The sequence below is a fragment of the Acipenser ruthenus genome, chromosome 24 (genome assembly GCF_902713425.1).
Source record: "Acipenser ruthenus chromosome 24, fAciRut3.2 maternal haplotype, whole genome shotgun sequence".
Taxonomy (NCBI): Eukaryota; Metazoa; Chordata; class Actinopteri; order Acipenseriformes; family Acipenseridae; genus Acipenser; species Acipenser ruthenus.
The window spans coordinates 5,530,410-5,556,097 of NC_081212.1; the positions used below are offsets into that span (position 1 = coordinate 5,530,410).

Below are 25,688 nucleotides of genomic sequence, written 5' to 3' on the forward strand. Positions count from 1 at the left end.
TATAAAACACAACTAGGCATATATAAAACATGATTAGCATTAGTGGGCTGTAATGATTGTAACAAATAATATTTCGTTGGTTTAGAGGACAAGGTATTGCTGAGTATCGTAATGTTGCTATATTGTTTACAATATGAATGCAGAACCTATGGTAGATCAACTGTATTTACAAGGCTCGGAACGTAAATAAACAGAGAGAATGTAGCCACCCGGAATGTTTACTATCTAGGTCGATCATGTTGTCATTTGGGCTTGCTGTTATTCTGTCAATTGTTATTTATTTTGTGTGGCTAAAAAGAATATATCGTCAATACCGACAGTGCGTAGCACAGAATGGGACTGGATATATTGTATCATTAATCCAAAAGGCTTCTATTGCAAAAGACCCAGACGGAATTTGTTCTCACGGTAAACATAGAGAAGATGGATTACCATGGCCACACGCTGACGGGCAGGACCAAGTTTCCGAAAATCTCCGAGTGCTTTTTGTAACGGCGCATCCCGATGACGAGTGCATGTTCTTTGCTCCGGCTATCATACATTTTGTGAAGTTAAATGTTTCGGTGTACTTGTTGTGCTTGTCGGCAGGTATGTGTATATATATATTTAAAAAACGCATCTCATGCACAGTACTGGCGTTACCTGCAAGCATCACTGTCGCTTTTGGGATTCCAAGAAACATGCCTAAATAAAGAGATGGTCTCGAGAACTGGGCTGTCTGTCTCATGTCTTTAATGAACGCCTACTTTATGAAAGTGTTTTAATGGAGTATTGCGTGTCTTATTATTTTAATTCTTGTATATTAAAAGTCCCATGCTGACACCCTGCTGCTACACACAATAAATTAGATACAATAGTTATAATAATGTAATTTTATATATATATATATATATATATATATATATATATATATATATATATATGTTTAGTTCTCAATGATGCATCTGAATGCACAACATTTGTTCTAAATAAATCTGCCTTGACTCGTCGATAAGAAGGCACAGATCTCCAGCACTGTGTAGAGTTTTACTGTATATGTCGTAGTAGGTCATTCATTCACAAATTCAAAACACTTATTATTAAAATTTAGGCTTTCTTTCTTTTTTTCCCACAGCAGCAGCATGCTGTTTATTTCATATTATATTTATTCTCTTTTAGGAAATTATTACAATCAGGGAGAGATTCGGAAGAAGGAACTTCTCAAGAGCTGTGGTGTTCTAGGAATCCCAGCAGCTCATCTGACGGTCATTGACTGCAGGTAGACATATCTATTTCATAAATATCCTTGGTTAATCCAGTGCTAGACTCACGGAGCCTTTGATTTGTCACCCCCTCCTCCTGCTGACTGATGTCATAGATACTGCATTTAGCTGCTGTCATTGAAGTCACAGCACTACGCAAAGTCACCCTCTGGAGATGTCTTGTTTTGCAGGTAAACAAAATAGCAAACCAAATATGCTTACTGTACTCCCATCCGTACCTCTCTGAGAGGTTAAATATAGGTTAATAACGGGGCTGGGTGGTGCAGCATGCTAACATCTGAGTCCCGAGACGAAATGTACTAGATAGAACTGGATACTAAAAAGCAAACTAACATAAAGATATGTGTGGTTCAGTGGATTACTGACCAAGATTTTAAAATGCATTTTCATTGACTATTACTGGTGCCCCTTTTGTGCGGAGAACCTTTGGGTTCTTCACTTTTTAATGTTGATTCAGGATATGTATATTTCAAATACAGAATTCTAGGTAAACGGCTGCATTCTTGCCCCTTTGCCGTAAATCACGTGGTCTGATTGCAGCTGGAACATTGGTGTACATTTAAACTACTATATGAATTTGATAGAATTGTATATGCCTTTTATATCAGCACAGGGTGGCTGTAAGTGGAGATGTTATAAAAATACTATATATTTTAACAACAGCAGAGCAGAGCATCTGATATTATAAACCAGCCTGTATAACTCCCTAAAAAAAAGTATAGTCGGTTTAACAACAAAGTGAATCATATTAAGGTTAGCAATATTCAGACCTTTGCTACATCTAGTCCTGGAGGGACTACTGAACTCTTAGTATGTTAGCATGGTTATCTGGAGAGCTGAGAGAATGCAACAACACCATTGCATTTTATAATATTTGAGTGTAGAGATTATATATTTTAGTTGCGGAATTTGTATACAGAAAACACTCCACACTTGTAAAGATGTGCTGTATGGAAGAACATTACTTTCCTTTGTTTTATGCCATAAAAAACATTTTTTATTGAAGTAATGTTTATTTTCTTTGGAGAAGCTGGGATAGGTCTGTTGGTAATTTAGACCCAAGCATAGTTAATCCTGTAATCCGTGTATCCTTCAACATTCAGGATAACATGAAAACAAATCTTGTGAAGTGCTGAAAAAAGGCCAGATCTGTGGTGACTATGCTTCTTGTTGTGTGCCATTGTGGCACAGACACACATCCCTGTGCGTGGGTTTCTCTGCTCAGTTTTTTCACACAGAACTCCGAGACTTGTTATTTTAGCCTGCAGACTTAGGTCTGCCAATGACAGTGCCATCACAAACAGGGCAAGTGGTTTGATCTGGTCTAACTATCTTTTCACACAGAACCTTCCAGGTCACAAGATTCATTATCAAAGCCAGAACAGAATAAGAAACAGTGGTCCCCAGCTGAAAACACAAAGTATGTTAAAAAAACATTTAGTTGGGGAATTTACAGTGAAATTGATGTTATGTATGACTGCAGTGTTCCATAATTATGTTGGATCTTCTATGCACTCTACCTAATAGACAGTCCAGTTTGTTAACACTAAAACTTCACCAGTGCAGGGATGAATATCACTAGCACCAGCACCATGTAATAAATCTTCTGTTTCCTGATGTTAGTGAAATATAACTAGCACTGTGTCCATAAGTTCTGTGCGTCTTGCAATAATTGACTGCTCACAATATAAATATAAAAAATTAAGGGACACTGCTGCTGTGAATCAATAACAGACCCTTGCTGGATGTTGTCTTCCTGTGTCTTGTGCTGTCGTGGTTTAGCTTATGTCCTGCAGCTGTTATAGAACATGTGTTGATTTAATAAAGCCTCTTATGCAGTGTTACGCCCTTGTGTGGCCTGTTTACTTAATGTTTGTAGTTTTGTCCGGCTGTATTCGGGAAAAGCTAGGCAATGCAGAATTTGCTGAAGGTGTTTCCTTACCCTTGGAACATATTCTGTATCTTTCCATGCAAACATGCTTCAAATGAATGTCATTATGATCATTCATTGTCAGTGTTTGTCCCTTTTCATTCAAGAATGAAACTCAACTCCTTTTGTAGAAATTGAAATGAGTTTGAGTTAACATTAGCATGTCGGATTTAAATACAGATTTTTGCGCCACTATCCTTATATAGCAAATAACAATACTAACAACATGTGTGATAAAGATAACTGATGGCTTTACCATTAATAGGCCTACATTATAGTTTCAGCTATTTGGCACTTTTTAAAAACCATCATAAGGATAGCAGAGCCATAATTAAAATGTAGTCCTTGAGCTTGCTCATCAGTTGTTAAGGGCAATAATGTTAGTTAACAAGAAAGGGTTTAACAGAGAGAGCCTATATTGGGTTTAATTACAGATGACTAGTATTTTATTTTGATTGGCAGATGTTCCTCAGGATTTCACTACAGCTTTAGACTTAGGAACTAAAAGGTATGATTAAGACCAGATTGTAAAATGGAAAACAGAAAAGGTTGACATGAGCTCCAGAAGGTTGTGCAAGAACTGTAGCCTTCGTTTGGGGGCCGCACAGCTGAAGGTCTGGAGATCAAACAGGCAAACTGCTCCTGATTCACAGGCGGATTGAAAAAATGGGCTGAACTGCCTTGCTGGTACGAATCCAGGCCACCCCGCTGAACATTAATCAGGCAACCCTTTAACACCACAGGACTCTAGCTCCAGACATAAACAAAGAAAAGTGAGAATCTCTGTCTGAAAAGGCCCAGCGGGGACTGATGAAAAAAAACTCACCACAAAATTAGGAGTTTTCACATTTTTAGTACCGGGAAGGACCACAGCATTAGATGCATTAGTGTGCAACCCACCCTGCTTTGGATTGTTGTCTGTCTATGTTTCAGATATTTTTAATGGCTTTTACCACCTAGAGAGCAGTGGCTATAATATTAGCTGAACAGCTATTTACACAGTCCGGGGAAGCAGCCCTACAATACTCACTGTATTACAGTACACCCATTACATGGAGTGCGATATTTGTATTGGACTATATTGTAGGGGTTATAGGATTCTAAGGTAATATATGTTTTTTCTATACATTAGAAAGCTGGGGAGCTGTCATTTTCAATACGGTTTGGATGGATATTAAAGGAGTGTGTGTGTTTCTGTTTTCTATTAATGTTTTTATATATATATATATATATATATATATATATATATATATATATATATATATATATATATATATATATATATATAATTTCTAAACACAATATATTCCAAGCACAGACACTGCATGCCTGTATGTAAAACGTGTCAAAATGTACACTCCCATTGCTAAACTATACAATATGGGAAAAAAACAAAACAATACTGAAATGTGTTTCATTGGGCATTGGGAATACTACATTAATTCACCTTGAAACTGTAAAACATTTCTTTTCGACAGGAGTATCTATTATGTATGTGGACTAGCTTCTATTTTATTTCCTTGCTGGGTATGTATAATTATTATTTATTCATCGACTCCAGTACTGTTTAGACATTCTGCTGAAGACGTGCGCATCAGATGAATTGTGTTATTGTGCAGTTTGAGGGGCTCTTTGCCTAGCATGTGGGGGAAGGGCATTACTGTTTCAAGCCAGGCACATGGATATGGTTTGCATTTAGCAATGAACTCCATTGACATGCAACATCGTCAATATCCTCAAACCAACATTTCCAAAGCCCAGGGGTGTGTACATTAGTCCGGCTTATGAAATAACGATCCATCAAAGGTTCTTGTGAATGATTAAGCTGCCTTGTTCTGAGGGCTGCTAAATAATCTGTAGGGTAAATGAGTTTCCATAGAAGGGGTTATTGCTTAGTCCAGTATGAACAATGTTCCCCTTTGATATAACTAGCTGTAAACATGCAGACAGAGGTGAAAATAACTATCATGCTCCCCTGGCCCTTTTTGATAAACCGAACCTCATGCCCATAAAGAACAAACATCTGTTTGTCTAAGTATAGTGTTATCTGTGCAATCTACAGTACTGGGTCACTCATGAACAACTCATGATTTGAGTTCTGGTACTTATAACCTCATACTGCTGCAAGTTATTAGCAGGATTCCAGCACTTCTCTGTACCTATGCATGTCACACTTTACATCTTTAAACTTTTTGGTTTTTATTTTAGCAGTGAGAGCAAAATTCCTAAAAAACTCTGTGTGCAAATAGTTATTTCAAACAGCAGATGCATCCTTCTAAATGCTTACCACACACTAATGCATAGCCCTGTGGCAAGCCATTAATGGTGAGTAAGGTTCATTTCTGTGTACATAGTTGCAACGAATTTGCCATGGATGAGCTCAGCGTTGCTTGGATAGAAAAACATTAGAAACCAAAGAAGCACAATTATTAAAGTATCACATTCCTTTTTATATTGCATCCTGATGTCAGATAAGCTTAGGGCATCATTTTTAATGGCTAGCATTATCCTTTCACTAGAGTATTCAGTCAAATGAGAATTTGGTTTTGACATATTACAGAATGCAATTTTATTTCTATTATAAACTATTGTATTTTTTTACAACAGTACAAGAAGCCCAGGCTTTATGAAAATAAAATAAAAAATACTTTATATGTTACAAAATCTAAATGTTAAAAACTGTACATTTTAATTATATTAATATATAATGTATATGCCAGTATTTGAAAACCAGAAATAAATACAACCGGATTTCTGGTAATTAGCATTGTCTACACCTGATTGCTTCCCCACCTCGCTTCTCCACAATCAGCCTTTAGGATTCTGGAATAGTTAATAAACATAGCACATAAAGAGCAGCAGTAAGCTTTAACATCAATACAGAACACACATAATGGGATTTTAAACAAGAATTACATTTTATACTTGAAAAATATATCATCTATAAAGTATCCCTTTAACGACTAGTGTTTGCACAGAAAACAAACCAGCTCTCCGATAAGGGTAACCCCGCTCGGAGTGTTTGGAAACTTTATTCTAGTTCTCAGACCGCGCACAGTGTTTGCATGATTGATTACTGAAGGTGACCTGTCAGAAGGGGCATGTGAACTTTACCATTGACACACAGTTCTCAGAATAAACTGGCTGCCATCCCAGACCGGCAGTCATACTTTGTTTTGTTGTTTTTTTTCATCCAGATGTTGAACTTTGTGTTAAGACAGCACTGGCTGCCTGTGCGCTGAACCCCTAACCTTCTGACTGTCTGCAGGGTAGCTTTCCAAAACTCCTGCATACCCAAAGCAACATTATCTAGCTCTTATTATTTGTGTGCAAAAGAGGGGGGGGCTGACTGGCGCTCTTAGTACAGTGTATCTAACTCCTGAGAAAAGCCTGCCAGACTTTTTTTTTTTTTTTTTACCAGAGCGATTTGGATTTTAAAGCTACAGTGTTTTGCACAAAAAGATAATGTTATGTGCACCTTAGCTTTATCAGAAAACAGACCAGTTATTTGTACCAAGCGAGGTAGTTTCAACTCAGGGATTTTAGGCTTGTATGTTTCTGATGTTTGAAAAATCCTAAAGGAAAAAAAAAGTACCCTGGTTCTCATTTTACTGCCAACAAGATACATAACCAGTTAAAATAGCTGCTAAATAGTAACTTAATACTGTATTTCATAATCAACTGACTTTCCCTTGGATCGAGACCTTTTTTCTAATTTAGTCCCAAGTGAAATGATATTGGTGGTGAGAGCTTAGCCCCCTTTAGTTCACATCATAAAACCACCACAGAATCTGGCACAATTTGAGTTCTATGACAAAAGACATTGAACTGCTACTTTTATAAGCATTACATTCACACAAAAAAAGAAAGATAAAAAAAAAACATAAAAAAAAAATCTTAGTGGCAAGTTCAAGAACAGTCCGAAATGATCTTGTTGAAGGACAAGAAAAATAGAATTAATAATTATTTTGTGCACACAGTGGAGACACAGAGTACTGAGAACCTTGGCTTTTACTGACCAATTACACAAGACTAGGGATTATTGTGATACACAGTTACACACATGACCGCCTACATGTGACTGATGGCAACAAATAGATCTACAGATTAAAGCAATAGCTGTTTTGAAAACTCCAAGGGGTATGTTAATCTGTGAGCAGGCCATTAGACATTCCAGCCCCTTGGGGATACCCTACCAGGGTGCTGTGGGGGTCATTGAGGGATTAGGAATATCATTTTTCTCCCTAATGAAACTCTGTCACTGGTATACAGAGCTCCATTGTCCCATGCTCCATGCCAGAGGAGTGCACAGGGTTACAGCGCATATGAATGAATAATGGGAAGGGCTTTGAGGAACCATCGAAGTAATGTATATCAAAGACTGTGGAGGTTTAAGATAGGAGATGCTAAAAGAAACAAACTCCTTGCATAACTTGCAGCAAACCAGTGTGGTCTGACTTACAGCCTGTTCATTCAATCTTAACACTGGAATCCTAACATATCACTCGTTATATGATAAACTGGGCTGGAGTTTATAATACTGCTTGGAAGGTGTGCTCAGGTGGTCTAGCCTAAATATATTATCAACAAGTTTACATTTCTCCTGGCCATTGCTACACTACTGTAACATATACATATCTATCAAGTTTTATTTAAGAAATAAAGATACAAAGATACAATGGACCACACAAAATTAAATTATATTTATATTTTTATTTTTTATAGTACACAATGTTCAGACCACTAGATGCTGAAAGTCAACAGTATTAAAAGAGGTCTTTTGCATAAACCAGTTGGTTGTCTCATTTTAAAATGTTGTAGAAATGTACCTGTGCTTGCAAATGATATGGTTAAATTCCCTTTTTATAGGAGTGTAAATCAGTACTTTAAAATCAATGTCCTCACCTCTTGTTAGCTTTACATTTTTATTACCGGTCCAGCTCAGAATCAGAATCTTTTTTTTTCTTCTTTAACGTTAATTCAGGATATGCAAATATTTGAAATACAGAGCTATAGATAAACTGCTGCAGGAAGCAGCAGAAACATCTCATCTATTATTATTCTTATTATTTGTTTATTTAGCAGATGCCTTTATCCAAGGCGACTTACAGAGACTAGGGTGTGTGAACTATGCATCAGCTGCAGAGTCACTTACAATTACGTCTCACCCGAAAGACAGAGCACAAGGAGGTTAAGTGACTTGCTCAGGGTCACACTATAAGTCTAAAGCTTATATCTAAAGCATTGTCTTTAAAAACATCTGCATATTCCGAACTGAAGTAAAAAAAAATACATGGATACGAACAAAAAACTAAAAGATCTTCAACAGAAGAAACCAGTGGTAATGTTGTTTATGCAAATAAGAGGTCAGAAAATGGATTTTAGATTCTTATAGATTGAGTTAAAATTAGAACCTCAAATGAATCTATTTGGGTTACAGTATATAAATACGTAGATCGGTGGATTAATTAAAAGAAAATGCATTCTCTTGTAATTCTTTGTATTTTAAAGGGGCAGGACCCTAATACTTTGAAGAAATATGGTCCACTTCTCCCTCCCTGAGTGCCTGATTCTGTGAGGACCTGGCAGGAACACATCAGAACTTAGTGTCAGCTCTGAATAGGAGCGCTGTTTTGACAGTCACCCTGCCCCAAGGCATTGTGGGCTCTTTGTAATCAGCAGAGATCTGACCGCGCTCCAGTGCTTCAGCTATGAACTAACATGACCCTGGCGTGTTTTGCACGATAAAGGAAGTAAACGGGTTCAGCAAGCTGGCTGCAGACCACGAAATCCTGTTAGTGCTCAAGCGAGGAGGGTGTGAGCCTGCTTCTACTGTGTCAGAGTTCACCTCAGTGACAAATGCAAGAGATTTAAGATGGTACTCTTTATATTGTAATGGCTTGGGCTTTATAGAATTAAAGAGATATGTTGTTTTTCTCTAGTCCACGAAGCAAGAGTAAGCCAGATTAGTACATGTCGTTTTACCAGCTCTCTGCAGTGTAATATTTCTGTATCCACCCTATCCCCCTCCCCATAAAACAAAAGAAACAGGAAAGAGATGTGTTGTTTTTTTTATATCCAGTTACCTGATCTAAACACACAAGAATATTCATGCCTTTGTAAGCTGCTAGATTCTTCACCAATGGCATTGTAGTTCACCAAGGGTCTTGTCAGACAAGCAAATCATGCTTCAGTAAAAAAAGGAAAGAGAAGGTATACTTTGCATCAGATGTGTGATTGAGGCTTTTATAAGCATTACATAACGTGATGGAAAATACTATATTTAAAGTTAAGCTATAGAATGCATAATATTAGAAAAGTGCTTGGCAGTGACCAAAATTGCTATCTTTTGATCACCTTTCAATGAAGCATAACTTTTTTTGCTAGGATAGAAAAAAACTGAGAGGGTCTTCTTTACACAGAAACACACTTCAACCTGACATTCATTCAGAAGACAAAGTGGAGCGTCTAGCATGTAAGAGATGAGTAACGCTTCCCATGTTCATCAGAGTCTCTCTTTGGGAGGTGTGTCTTCTGTAAGATTAAAGCATGGCTACATCTAGAGAATAGTTATGCCTTTCTTTTTTATCCTTTATCTCTGTCAACTCTTGTTAACATTTCTGTAGACCTCTTAGGTTAAAGTGATCTTAATACCATGTAGCGTTTTGAGTAGACTCCTTACTATATCTCTTGTATTCCTGCAATATATATTGTTGACATTTTATATTGTCAGCCACATAAAGCCTGTCCGTCTGTACAATTACACAGTTAGATACAAGCTTGGCCCCATTCATTTTCAAGGGAATCTGGTAAGCGGCCTCGACCACTATCTTTCACAAGGCACAGGTGCCATAATGATTCTAGCATTCACAAGTCATTTAACAGCTGGGGAATGCAGCCAAACACATTCCATATATGGAATCTGTAAAAAAAATATATAAATATATATATATATATATATATGCAATGCAGTACAGTTTCTGTACTGGAAGAAAAATAATGCGAAATAGTTTGCCGCTCAGCCTGACCTAACAGTGATCCCACTTATATGTGGAGCCTGAGGGCTGAACATGTGCCTGCTAACTCAGTGAAACAGCTGAGTGCGGTGTGCTTTGAAACAAATGAGCCCCACGTCAAGCGCCATCTGATGGTCTCTTATGTCCCCTTACATTGTGGGTAGGAGCCTATATAAAACACTAACGCTGTTGATATTGCTTAGAGTCGGATTCATGTCGTTTTAACGCATTAATATTGATTGGGTGAGAATGGAAAGTTGATGGAAAAAGTCTCTTGAAATTTATGCACAGGACAACTTGAAATGATTCACTTTTATGAAACTGTTGTAACTAAAGCTGTTATCAGTTTTTCAACCATTAATAATTGCATTGATTTGAAACACAGCTGAGTGAGTGTTTTTGACTCTAAGCAGTTTCTTCAAAAGTCAAACTGTGCTTTATTCAATTCATCTTGTAAATTGAAACAGTATCAACGGAAGAGAAAGACATTCTGTGAAAGATTAATTGCATGTGATTGCAAAAGAATGCAGACCAATAATATATAATTGCAGGCTTATAAAATATCACCATCCTCTTTGTGAGTAGCTAATGTTTAATAGCTACTGCAGCACTGTATGACCTATAGAACCTGCCCCACAGTCGTTCTGGATCAAAGACTCACACAGTCATGGATATTAACCACGTTTCTTCAATATGTGATTTGATGTGTTCTTTTCCTGGTACTGAACATCAGGTAGAGCAGTAATTGTTTGTGCAACAGCACAGCTTAATCTTAAGGACTGAGCGCATTCTGCCCACAGCTTGTCGCTCAGACCTTGTGTCTGTTTTTGTTTTCTTGGCAGTCATACAGAATGTAAATCATAAAAGCAAGGCAACTGAGGACACTGCATTTGTAGTTTTTGTTGAATCCTAAATCCCTGTCCTAATTGATTTCTCCTCTGGATAGACAGTGCTTCTACTGAAGAATTAACAACGGAAAACAGCTCCCCACTAGCAGAAGAATTGAAAATCTTACAGTACTGGTATTCATTGGCATAGATTAGGCAACAATGTCCATTTCACCTTCAACTTATATCTGAGTGAACTAGTTCCTAACACATGGTAATACCTTCTGTATCATTGATTAGGACTGAGAAATATTGCACCCTTAAATTTCTTTAATATTGTTTGCCCCTTTCTAAACCTATGTACCTAATTGTTATCTGCAGAGAATGTTCCTAATATTCCATTTGAGTATTCCGACAATCCTTGCTCATGAGCTACATAGCAAATGTCAGTGGAAAATCAAACCCGCAGAGTTTGACAGGCGCCAGATGGAAATCTTTTTATTATGCTGCAGTACACTTGGATGGCTGCAAGTATTTATTTTTAAAATGATAAAAAAAGCAAATGGAATCATGTCATAAACAATTGCCAAATACTATTTTAGTCTAGAATTTGCCATGGCTATTGGACACTGGAGGTTTTAATTGTGGGCCGATAATGCAGCACCCTCAGACTTGCATCACATTACCCTCAAAAGTACATTCTGTATTCATGCTACACTCGCAAAAGACTCCATTGCCGTAATCAAATATCCATGAAAGAGTTGTTGCTTTCGCCAGTCTATCGTGATCTAAGTAAACCAGACAGTATCTGATTGGCTTCCATAAGCCTGAGCCCATGTGACCAGTACAAACAGCCGTTGTCAACCAAAACATGCAGATTCTCTAGTAGGGCAAAGTTCAAGAGCTGCCTGCAGAAGCCTGCAGGCAATTAGACATTTCCATGTGAAGCAGCAGGCAGCGGGGAGGTTACTCTGGGGCTTTCAGACTGTTGCCATAGCAAAGCCACTGCAGCATGACATTAGTGAATGGTACCTTCATAGATTGTTGCTGCAGGGCTGTTACTTGGATGTCAGGAGCAGCTGAGTTAAAGTTAAAAGACAAATGCATTTGTTATTGTGTGGGTGGATGTGCGGACTGCGAAAGGGTTGTCCGGACTAGTTCCACTTTCACAAGAAAATATCATCTTTTCTTGAATTGCCTTGAGTTACAGTACTGTAAACAATACAACAAATATAGTATATGACTCAAGTTGAATAATGTTAAGTAGATCCGAATCCCCTTGTGATCCGTGTTCAGGTTTTATGTTTGTTTGAGTATAATCACAGGTTTCCTGAATTTTTTTTTAAATTTTTGCTTCTACTTCCAGTGACTGTTTAATGTTTATTTTCCTGTGGAAGCCATTCCAGGAAAACCTGACTAAAACTAATAACAATAATACACTGGGTGCACCCCATGAAAATAACATTAACTCACCCAAATAAAAACAATCCATCAAAAAACTTAAGCGAATTAAAGTAGAACAACATTTGGCTGGATTACATTGAGGAAGCCACTAGTTGGACCATGTGTCAGCTTTTTTAACACAAAAAAAAAACGTGGACCTTTTTTGTTTTTATTAGAAGCAGACAGTCATGATGGGCAGGATCATATACTGTACAGTGTCTGTATGTAAGTCATGGGCAAAGTGCTCTAGTGCAGAAGAGATCTTCCAGGAAAAGCATCCAGACAGTCCGAAGCCAAGTCAAAGCAGTTAACTTACACTGTGTGTGTTCCTGTCCTCCGGGACTGTCTGCTTGTAACCCCGAAATCAAACAAACTAGGGCATTGCTTATAAATCACTAAGTACATAGCTTTTTTTTATTGCAGTGACATATCTTAGAGCACTTCAAAAAGTGGAACAGATCCAAGAAGCTACAGTGTATGTTATATAGCAGCAGTCACTTGATAATCCCACAGAGGGAACTCTGGCAATGGGCAGCACTGATTCAAGTGATGTGAGATAGGCCGTCGCTTCCGTTGTGACTAAAACTGCACCAAGGAGATGCATCTTTTATATAGTACAGAAAGATCTTATAACAAATTAGCCATAGGGGATCAAGCTGTATATCCCAGGTGTCTCTAATCCTGTGTCCCTGTAGAGAGGATTTCATTTCCCTGGCTCCCCCGACTCCCCTCCTCCTCCTCCTCCTCCTCCTCCTCCTCCTCCATGACCCCAGCAGCATGAGATTTGTACCCTGATCTATCATGCAGCCTGGCAGGGGTCCCTGGGGGGGCGGGCTCTATTCATGCAGACTGAATGTGCTGAATTTCATTCCATTACACTCCTTTATTTGGCCCTGTGACCTTGTGCTAGAACACAGTGTTCTGCTCTGCACTGCGCGTTTAACCCCTTCAGTGCTGGGCACTGATGGAAGTGTTGTTATTTTGAATAATAAATCCAGTTAACACCCAATTTAATTATTTATTTTTAGATCGGAAAAGGCACGTAGGGACGTCTATGCATTAAAACAAGTCAAAGTGGATTCTGTCAATTGAATTCACACTTACCATTGTACATACTGTGTATCTCAGATATTGATTAGCTTATTGCAAGGAAACATGATGAACATGTATTGATCTGGGGAGACATGGGGATATGTCACTTATCCAGATGGAAATCCATTTTAAATTAGTTATTTATAATTTCTATAAATTAGTGACCCTTTATGAAAGCCTCCTGAAATCATTTGAACCGGGGACCTCCTGGTTACAAGCCCTTTTCTTTAACCACTGGACCACACAGTATTGTATCGTTTACTGCTTATACAGCTCAAGCATTAAGCCTGTTGATCCAAAACAGTATTAAAGCTACAGAAGGAATGCTTTTCATCCAGCAGTAAAGAAAGACAATATGTGGCAATAGGATCTCCTGTTAGCGAGTCGCAGTAGATGCTCCACTAAGAACAGAGCTGCTTTCTCTGAAGTGCTGACACTGAGTAATTCAACAAAACAAGCCTCTAGACCCATTTACTGTATATATGCTGCAGGATGATAGGGAATAAGAAAGATTTTACAATTACAGGGTAGTTTAGAAACCTGTGCTTTTTCTGCTTTAAGCTGCAAGCGTGCCACCAGGGCTCAGCTAGGCATGAAATGAATGGAAGGTGGTGGAATCGTGGTGAAAACCAAGCATTTACGTCAGCAGCCCATTAAAGATTACCATTGAACGTGCTGATTAATGTATTGAGGTATTGAACTAGAGGACTGTTACTGAGAGTCAATACGAGAGCCCTTATCTACACTGTTGTACAAGGTTAGTCCCATGTAGGAGGCAATACAAAAAACAGATTAGGAAACCATGGTGACAGATCTAAAACCTTCTGGCACAGGAACTGGCAGATTTTATTTTACCCCATATGGACCAACTGTACTCTAAAAAAAGAAATGTTAGTAAATCTAGGCTTGCTATACTGTTGCTATAGAAACCGTTCCCATTTATTTGTGTGTGTGTGTGTCTGCTGTCTCCTGTTGTTATTTTTTAGTTTTCTCATGTGGAAAAACAAACAGTAGCAGCTCTTAGTGTTTAAGGAATTTGTGAATGTGGCACACAGAAAGGTGATGGCGATTAAAAAAGGGATATGGAAATGATGACTTTATATTATACTTGTGATAGTTTCATGTCAAATCATGAAGTAAGAATAAGGTTTCTAATACGATGCCTGAGCGCATTACTTGAACATGTTGCTGTCACATGGTTCCATTTTAATGCTGTTTCGTTGTTTCCTCATTTCTTGAGTGACGTAAAGTAAACTTTGGTTTACTTTACAGTTTCTTAACCTTTTTTTCTTTTTTTTTTTTGCAATCCTGCGAACACGTCCGTTCTAGGGTGTCATAATGGCTGATCATTTCCTGTTGCACTTCATTCAGAAGGAGAGCACTCATGAGAAAGAATTTGATCCTGGCACTAAAAGTGCGAACTCACAAGAACAAAATGAACCCATAATAATGTATTAATGTCATGAAAGCCCCTTTCACAAAGACGAGTTATTACGGCTGCATGTTGGGCTGTGTGAATTGCATGTAACGTATTTTATGACAGCTCTCGATCACGTCAGAGACGGTACAGACCCGTCTTAACTGTGTGAAGAGCTCTGCCAGTACTGAAGAACTATAGTGAGCGTGGATTAAAAGGCAACGTCCCATGTGACTGTATACCAGAAGCAGATAAACTGTAGTGTGTAGAGGATATGTCATGACTCATGAAAAACCAGGGTATGTGGGCAGATGGGGCGATAACATAAAATGCTGTATGTTATGGTTTTTCATGACATATGTTTATAGCATGAATGCTTACATCAATAAGAACATATTGTATACTGTATGCATATTTCATTTTGTTTTAACACATGCCATTGCATAAGAATTTGAGACATCTCTGAGATGGGCCAGTAACGGCATTTGTGTGTGAAAATGGTTTACGTCATTAACAGGAGATTTTAATTCATGGAGGTGATCTTACAAGCAAGGAAGAATGTACATTAAGATTTTAAAATATAACACAAATGCCAAAACATGCACTGAAGAACGTCTGAGATGTATACTGTAGAACTAGAATTCGGACACTTTTCTGGACCCATGTAGGACACGTTGTTCAGTGTGTACGGGGTTAATCATTCTCAGAACTCAAAGGCTGCCCTGTGTCTAAGATGCCAGGGCTCTGGGCTGTTGTTTTCATTTGAACTGTCATGACCTTTATCTGTCTGAACTAGTTTGAACCTGCTTCACTGCCTCTCTTTCATAAATCATTGGTGCCATTGGAGAAGAAGCCTTCCCCCGAAGCCATTGTCACAATTAGATATTAATGCGGTCTCCTGACCTCCTGTAGCCTGGTGGTCCAGCTGTTGGTTGTAGATGAGATTTTAAAAATAATATAGAAATAAGATAACCACGAAATGAATTGGCAAAGTTATTTTAAGGGAGGTTTTTAAATCTGTGATATATTTTGTTTCTCTGTCAGATATTTGCTATCTTGTTTTCATTTCATTTTTATCAGCGACTGTAGGCTTCTCTTATAAAAGTTTCCAGTTAATTTGCACTTAATTGTAAACTTTTTCCATGCTATGCATCTACCATAGTTTACTATAGTTTGCCGTGTTCTTTTAATATGCTTCACCATATGTCTCTGGGCTTTATGATGCTTAACTGTGCTTTACCATGCTTTCAATAGGCTTTATTACACTTTATTATGCATTTGCTATGGCAAAGTTCTATACAGTGAATATTGTAAAAAATGACAGCTACGTTCAATGCTTTCATATTTACATTTTTTTTATCATTTTCATGTATGTTCAGCCCTGTAAATTATTTATCATTGTGCCTGTAAAATGTTAACTGAACAGAAAAAAAAGAAATTCCTGTGTGCAATACAACTGTAAAGCGAATTTCAGTAATAATTAGGTTTGTGGTGCTCAAAGACTTGGAAACTTGGCACTGCAGTGCAACAAATTGTAAAGGAATCATGCAGTATTCACCCATTAAATTGCAGTTGTACTTTGGGGAGAGATTTTGTTCCGAGTCTACATTTTGTTGCCAAGATAGAAAAAAAAAAAAGGCGACCCTGGTTCCTGGAACTGATGAGAGACCAGCAGGGTTTATTGATTAGCAGATTGATGAACGCCAGCCTGTCTCACTTTATACATGTTTCAAAAGCAGACGCTCATATATAAAACGCTGGTAATCAAGTTGTCATGAAGCAACTGAAAAGGGTGTTTCAGCCCCTTGTGTGCCGTGTGTAATAATTTTCCCCTGGTTGAAGTTTTTAAGCAAAAGCTACATTACCTTTAACCCTTCCAGAACCAGGTTCACACAACCGAAAGCAAAGCCTTTTAAAAGGGAGATTGAAAAGCATGTCTGATCACGGTCACAGTTATTTTAAGCAGTGCAGTTCAATCATTGTTAGATCCTTTACAGTGTCAAAACTTTATCCCACAAAACTTTAAATCCAAAAGTTTAAGGACCAGCTTTATGAAAAAGTAATGTGTTATACTGAAGGTTGATCAGCTCCTCAGCACAACCCTACAGAGAACTTCTATAGTATACTAACTTTGTAGCAGCATAGATACCAGAATTCAAGGTGCCTTGTTTGGAGGGAGAACATATTAGATTACATTAAAAAAAAGACTGTTTTACTTATAATTTAAAGACACGCTAATACCTTCAGCAGTGTCTCCGGGGTTTGGGGTTAAAAAAAACGTGAACTCAGTGTTTACACTAGGAAATGACTGTCAGGCTTGCATTATGCTTGTCATGCAAACCAGAATTAGTCAGCCCCCACTATTTTGTGCAGTGCTTCAACTTCAAACGAAGAACAAAATCTTTAGTCTGCAACAAGTTAAAGAAAGCCCTCTCCTCTCAGTCCTCTAATTCTTTAAGTATAAAGAGCAGGGCTATTTGCCTATTGCCACCCACCTAGTCATTAAGATTCACAGGCACACACTTGTTTCCAATTTGGAGAATCCAGTTAAGTACTCTTTCAATGTATCAATAATTGCTCAACCTTTCCAACTCAACCCCTTGCGTCAGTGGCTTACGCCAATCTATTGTTTTTTTGGTGGAAAGTCCTTGAAACAGACTTATGCTGTGTATATAACACATGCATTGACACCCCTCTGGTGCAGTCCTGTTCCTATTGATAAAGCGTATGTGGTTTACCCCTTCACAGCGAGCTTCCGGACCATCCCAGAGTGCAATGGGACACAGACCTTGTCTCAACACTGATCCTCAAGCAAGTAGAAGCCAGCGCTATTAACCTGGTAAGATCAGTACTCAGTCTGTTCGCAATGTTCAATCCCAAATTTACAAGAAATGTAAATTATCTTGTGAGGGTGCAATATGTTAGTGCACTAGCCTGGAGGTTGAAATCCAGCTTAGGTCTTGTGTTTGGTGCCCCATAAAGAAAAGTGTGTCTACACCCTCTGCTGTGTTGACAAGATATGGAAAGCTGAAACATATACCATTGGCTTACTTTTATCTGTTGCTAGTTAGTTTAAATTAGTAAACAACTGAGGTGTGCAAATATCCTACAGGATTTATTTATTTAAAAAATCGATGATATTGTATTTGCACATGCTATGTATTAAGGGACACCGTATACTTAGAAGTCTGTTATAACCCAGGTACAGAACTAGATAATAAAGGTGGCTGGTTGGGAGACATGCACACAGCTTCCTCAAAGTGACCTCTCTTGGCTTGGCTGGAGCACTCGATAATGATTTTCTCATATCAGCGAAGAAGCCATGTCATAACACTGAAGTTTGCCATATTGTGTTTCTTGGATGGCCCACTTCCTCGGAAGGAACAGAGAATCTGTCAAGAGGCAGTGTTGGGATCCTGGGCGCTGCTGGCTTTAACAGATGCAGGCTGGGCTTGAAAGAGGCCGCTGCTGCCAGCAACAATAAGGAGACTGAACGTCTTCCGTTTCTGCTGTGTGGGTTATTCAGAGAATCTTTTTCCAAAACTTGGGCCTCTCCGGAGTTTCCCTTTTACAAGTAATTGAGCAGATTTCCTCCGCCGGCACTCTGGAAGCGATTTGGCATTCCTTGTTTGTTTTGGCTGCATTGCAGACTTCCGGCAATTAACGTTTTTGGGTTCCCTGGACCAGAGGTGCTGTAAAGAACTTCTGCTGGCAAAAAAATCAGACTTGTACAGCAGGGTTTTTAAAAATGGGGCAAGGAGTTTCCTTTTATAAATGAGGATGGGCCACCTTTTGCTCTGATAACAGCTTTGACACTGGCATAGTCTCCACAAGAAAAGTGGGATGTTCAAGGTCAAATGGATTGAGATCCAGGAATTGTGGAGGCTAAGAGGGCTGAAGTTTCTCTCATGCTTGTCAAACCATTCCCAATTCTAGCAGATTGGATAGGGGCATTATCATCTTCAAAGCAAGCATCGCCATCAGGGTACAAGTGCAGCCTTTTTGGACTTGGCGATGCTTGTTTCGTATCATTTAAGTAAAACTTATGAGTCATTGCAACTGTGAACCCCAGTGATAAAGGGCTAGATTTTCTACTTCCCCTTATTATGTGTTGCCCTTCATTTAAGTAAAAACAAAATAAGAAGCAGGAGTATTTACAGACTGTGTGATTATAGCATCACTTACTAAATTAATTGCTTTATTATTACAGCACATGGCCCATTGTTAGCAACTGTATATAATCAAACTTATTTATGCTGAAAAATAATGGGGGTGGCCTGTGGACAGCCCTTTTTGTTTGGGGTACTGGCCCAAGCGTACATGCAAGAGGTAAAAAATATTTTATTTGCAGACATCTTTTATTGATAAATGTAATGTGATGCATAACTGTATACAATTTTTTTTTTTTTCATAGTTTTTAGTACTGTAGCACTAAACCGCAGCAGCTGAATAATGTGTTTGAATCCAGGCTTAAAGCTGCAAAGTCATTTACAGTTTACTAGCAAAACAAAATGGGAACAGCCTGGGCTTGTAATGTACAAGATGTGAGATGTGCTGTTTTATCAAGGCTCCAGATTCTCAGGACAGCTCACTCCCACTGACTTGTAATCGTAGCTTCAGTTTACAGTGGAACCGTTCCATCGTTTTAAATCAATCATGATTGACACAAATAGACAAAGCATTCTGGAGGACTTTCCTTAACAACAGACCACATGTATCAAATCATGATTAAACAAGTGCTGCACACTGACAGCAAACTTGCCCTTCATGTTGACTGACAGTGTTCAAATGTTTACAGTAAAGTCAGTATTTGACTTGTCTTCGCAGGATCCATGGTTTATTTATATTACCCTGTATATACAGCAATAACAATTTTAAGACTCCCCCTTGTGTTTTTTTTTCCACTGAAATGTACAGTAGTATCGTATAAACTTGAATTTAAACTTGCTTTACGTAATGTAAACAAACTGGAAAGCTGAAAAGGCTTCTTACGAACTAGCATTAAAAAACAACATGACCATGGGGCACTGCAGCTCAAATTATTATTTTTGCCTTGCCTTGTGCCAGAACAGTTGAAACATGAAACGTCTCTTTGCTTTTGCAGCTGCACCCCCCTCTCAGTGTATGTTTGCATTAGTTTTGTTTTCTTGCAGGTGCTGACTTTCGATAAAAGTGGAGTAAGTGGCCACGTTAACCACATCACCCTCTACAGGTCTCTCAGGTAAATTACAGGCATTTTCACCATAGGGTTCCATCACGCCCCTAAGAGACTCATACAATACTGCAGGGGAACAGGGATAGAAAATACACATAAAGTGGTAGAAAAACAGGACTCTGCAGTTGAAAAACCAACAGAGCATGCTGAAATCGTTGTGTTCTTTCGAAGTTACACACGAAGATATTAAAAATGAAGTACCTGTAGATTATTTGTCCATTACTTTGGGCAGCAGTGTGGAGTAGTGGTTAGGGCTCTGGACTCTTGCCCAGAGGGTTGTGGGTTCAATCCCCAGTGGGGGACACTGCTGTTGTACCCTTGAGCAAGGTACTTTACCTAGATTGCTCCAGTAAAAACCCAACTGTATAAATGGGTAGTTGTATGTAAAAAATAAATAAATAAATAAATAATAATGTGATATCTGTATAATGTGAAATAATGTATAATGTGATATCTTGTAACAATTGTAAGTCGCCCTGGATAAGGGCGTCTGCTAAGAAATAAATAATAATAATAATAATAATAATAATAATAATAATAATTACTTTATCATAATTTTTTGAAGTCTGTGTTAAAAGTGCTGCTCTTTAGTTTTAGTTGGCTGCCATCGATACAACAGAGGTTTGATCAGCCAAAGTGTCTTTAGTGAAGCCAGCGCCATACTGGTTGTAAACTAAACACACAGTATTTGAGTAATTGCAACAAGAACCACTACATGCAAGCTTGTGCTGTAGCAGAGCCCTGACAGTGTTAAAGTGCAGTCATCAGGTTGGTTTGAAGCTCTCGATCACCACCTTTACTTCAGTGAGATTTCACACACTGCGAACAGGCCTGCTCCAGCACAGCGCAGCACAGCGCAGCACAGCAGCCTTGTGTTCCATCAGAGTTAACAAAAACAACCCTCAAAAATCAATAGTGAATATGTCGTCTCCTCAGAGGAGCTGCCGTGTATTGGATTCGTGCGAGGATTGTGATGACTAAGGTAGCGGAAAATAGCACATGATTGTTACATTGGATGGGCCCAAGACTTTTTGTTGGCCAGGCTTCTATTATTATTATTATTATTATTTATTTCTTAGCAGACGCCCTTATCCAGGGCGACTTACAATTGTTACAAGATATCACATTATTTTTTTACACATTATTATTATTTTTTTTTTTTTACATACAATTACCCATTTATACAGTTGGGTTTTTACTGGAGCAATTTTAGGTAAAGTACCTTGCTCAAGGGTACAACAGCAGTGTCCCCCACTGGGGATTGAACCCATGACCCTCCGGTCTGGAGTCCAGAGCCCTAACCACTACTCCACACTGCTGCCCATGCATTATGCATTAGGATAGACCCTTCATCTCAACGGCTTGCTATTAGTCTGATATCAATGACACTACAAACGTACCATTTTCATGAAATGGCCCAGGTGCCCTAATTGTGAAAATCTTACGCAGACTGATTTTTAAAATTTCTTTGGTAAGTCGCTTGCCATAGACTTATATTACCAAGGCTAGATCGGCCAATAAGCCAGCGCCATCTTGTACGCAGCTGTGTAGTGTTAGATCAGCCAAGTGTCTTTGTAGAAGTAAGTGCCAGGGGAAGCTTTTCGTTAGATGGCTCTTACTTCTAAAAGGATCTAACGTTTGTTACATAGATCTATGGCAGGCAAATAGAACCAAAGAGCAGCTCCTGAATGGAAAGAGCTCAACACAAGCATCAAAACATTACTGGGACTAAGAAAATGAAATTGGAAGGTGCTGGCCCTTTAACGCTACTCATGGGAAATAATATTGAAATGAAGAGAGGGTATCAATAAATTATGGAGCACTATGGTGGTAATTCTTGAATCGTGTTACCCATCAGTTGATGCTCCACTGGCTTCATGTCTGTGCAGTGAATTGTTTTTCCCCAGCAGTGACAGTTTAGCCACACTGTACACTTTTCAAACCCTATCACATTACAGTGTCAGGGTTTAGTTTTTATTCTGTTTGGCTTGGGAACCGCCAGAAGTTTCAGCAGCCGCTGTCTGAACGGCTTAGTATTATTTATTGTTTTTATACTTTCCATAAACGGAACCCCCCAAAAGGCTTATCATTATACCCTCGGCAGTCACACATGTGCAACTTTGCTTGAAAATGTTCACCTCCGCCCCACTTGGATCTGCACCAGGAAAGCACATACTTTAGATTTCATAACTTGGTGTTAGTTGGCAAACTGTATAAACATTGATTTATTCTTTGTTGTTGTTGTTGTAAAATTGTTTTACCAATCTTCTTTTTAAAACCTTGAACTACATGGTAACAGCATGTAAAAGTAATTTGCGTTCATGCCCTCTAGTAATAAACCTTCTGCTGAAATATAAGCTGCGATATTGTTTAACATTTTTGTGTCTTTCCTTCAGGTATCTTTCTTGTGCAGGGAAATTACCAGAAGGTATGTATTTACTAAAACCGTAAAACAAAAGCAATCACATCTATTCCAAACTTTCTTATCATTGTCTTGACGTCAGTTGATGAAGGCCAGAGATGTTTTGTTCTTAGTCAATTAGATTCCACTAAATCTCAGAAGAATGCAGCTTTAATGTAGTTTTAGTTTGTTTGTGTCCCGTTACATCATTGTAAAGATGGGGAACATGTTAATGTTAGCCTAGCCACCTGCCTGTCTCCCAAGACATTTAATTAAAAACGACAACAGCTAGCCTACACAGATGTTTTATTTCTCAGTATAAGGAAAGTAGTTATCTCCATGTGACTGGAATGTAAGTCAATAATTGTCTCCCGTAAAACTGTTAAACATGAAGAAAGCTTGTCTGAATGTTCACAACATTCCCAAATTCGTATTGAAGCATGGAATCAAATGGTTATTTTAAAATGAGTACTAAATCCTGTACTATACACGTGAAAAACAAATCATTCTCAAGATTTATTTTAAATAAAGGCTTTGCTATTTAATAGTAAGATACTGCTGTCACCAAGTCAGGGTGCCGCGTTTCAGTGTGGTGCGCCATCTGCTGGATTACTTCCAGGAGAGCTGGAAAAAAACAGTGGCACCAAGTAATTTTCAATATCCATAGTTTAGAAATTGTTTATCAAACTGTGGTACTATCTATTGCAGGTTACAGTAATTCTAAAAAAAAAAAAAAAACCTTTTGAAATGTTACACCCTTGTGGTATATTTTCTTCAAAGTCTGTGTGTTTTTAATTCTTTATCTGAAATGAATGATCACTGTATCTAACAGATCTTTAACAGTAATCCTCAGGTTGACATTAAAATACTAACTTTGCATTGCTTAAAAGTTTCTGAAACAGGTTCACATCCTGTATACGGCAACTCTCAGACGTGTGAACCTCCACATACATTCAAATAAGAGTGACGCTTGGATGATTTCTTAAAATGTTCGTCCAAGACAATCTAAATAGAAAACCAGACTCAATGTTCCTTGAACCCTGATAATAAATGTGATTTTCATCACAAGAATTTTATAAAGACCAGTCATGCTTTTTTAACTGTGACTAGTATTAATATTTTTAAGTCAAAATCCGACATCAATTTGAAGTTCAAATTCCCTCTTGGCTTTATCTGCAGTACACTTCTGACTGAGGGCTAAGAGCACAGAAAAAAAAGCCTTTTGTGGTGTTTAAATGTTAAGGGCCAACATGAAAGCTGGACAGTCCATCATTTTAAACGATCCAGGGAGTGACAGCTTAATTAATGCTCCAGATTCCTCTGCCAATCTACAGGGTGATGGCAGCGGCTTGACCAGGGAAGCGTGTCTCTGGGATTGTACAGAGAGCACTATGGCAGCACTGTTCTTAATAGCTGGGTTTGTCTGTGGGCTTTTACACCTGAATCTCCACTTCCTCCAAATGGAATGGTTTGTTCACTGGCAACAAATAACTAGACAATTAGATCATTTCCGCTATTGAGAACATCATCTTCAAGTTAACATACTTTGATGTGAACTGTTTCTTGGGAAAATAACCCATTGACCTCCGGGGAAAGGTTGAACTGGTATCATTAAAGAGTAAAAAGCTACAAATTGGGCACTGACCTCATGCCCTAGCCAGGTTCCAGATCACTAAACTGGCCCATACTTACCACTGAGCAGAGTCTAATCCAATTCTCTAATCTCCAAAGAGGTCAAAAGCTTTGTGCTTGTGAGGAGATGGGTTATAAAAACTGGCACAGCCATTGGCTGCTCTAATCACAGTAACAGCCATCATCAGTAAGAGTCAAAATCTAGGGAGAGCGTGGCTTCAGTGCATTTCACAACCTGCATGGAGCTTTTTCAAGTATGATTTTGTTTTTAGGATGCTGCGCTCTTGCCTTGGAAACAGTGAATATCTTCAGGAAGTACGTCTCCATCTTCGAGCTGCCCATTAGCTGGTTCAGTGCCTCTGACTTTATTGCCATCATATGGAAAAAGGAATATGGACAAGCTAAGGTAAGGGTAGTAAGCGTATGCCTGCCACTAGATCTATAGCTTAGTTGATAATCAAGACAACATAATGGAACATACATGCTACGCATTGCTCTGATTTACTGAATCTGAAAATCACTTGGTTTTTATAACCTATCCATTGGCTAAAAGCTTGATAAATGTGGTTCAAAATCTTTTAACAAGTAACTGTTCACTGCTGTACTAGGCGCATGACTAGAAGGCGGTTTAATATAATATCGTTTGTTTGCTTATTTCCCAGAGAGCCATGTGTTGCCATGACAGCCAGATGCTGTGGTTTCGCCAGGTCTACCTGCTGTTTTCACGCTACATGTTCATTAACACATTCCGGCTGATCTCGGAAGAACGACAACGCTAGAAAACCGGAAGAACTGGCCTTTTTTTTTTGTTAACACTGTACCATTTGAATTGGCACACATGTAGTATCAGCACCAGACAGAATATTAGAAACATCTGCCATATCAAGTGAATCATTTGAGGGACGATCAGTTTCCAAAGCATGTGTTAAATATGGCAGGTGAACTGAAATATGCATTTCTTCTTTTTTTTGTTTGTTTGTTTTTTTTGTGATCTGCATAACTTACAGATGCTAATTCAATATTACCAGGGAATTTAAGAGTTTTGTTGAGGAATTCTTCAGACTGCTGAGTGGCATTGGTCACTTTTTCTGCACACTGGCAATTACACAGGGTGATTAAAAAGTAAATCAATGATATGGTGCATTGAGGTGGTAAACTTACTTTCTAATCACCCTGTATATCCTAGTTTCAAGGTATAGGGACCTTGACATGAAAGTGCTGGCATTCAGAAAGTGTATTTTGGCCTCCCTTTGTGAGCTGCCTGAAGAAATCCTCCAAATTCAGTTTTACTTTAAAGGAAACTTCAAAGATCAAATAGACTGCACAAGTATAATGGTAACAAGGATAGTGTATTAATAAAAGCACTGTTGTGTTCTGTATGGCTCTATTAGACTCTTGATTTTTCAATGTGTTTCGCACACAGTACAATGGCAGAGTGAATGAGAGGTTCACA

At 38.4% G+C, this 25,688-nt stretch overlaps 1 protein-coding gene across 1 annotated transcript; it reads left to right on the forward strand.

Annotated features, from left to right (window-relative positions):
* Window positions 1-72: 72 nt before the first annotated feature.
* On the forward strand, window positions 73-25,612 carry LOC117429019 (N-acetylglucosaminyl-phosphatidylinositol de-N-acetylase-like). Its single transcript, XM_034048127.3, has 7 exons — window positions 73-588; window positions 1,159-1,258; window positions 17,736-17,826; window positions 20,141-20,208; window positions 22,599-22,630; window positions 24,508-24,641; window positions 24,898-25,612. The coding sequence occupies exons 1-7, from the start codon at window positions 237-239 to the stop codon at window positions 25,012-25,014; spliced, it is 894 nt and encodes a 297-aa protein (XP_033904018.1). The 5' UTR covers window positions 73-236; the 3' UTR covers window positions 25,015-25,612.
* The last annotated feature ends 76 nt before the right edge of the window (window positions 25,613-25,688 follow it).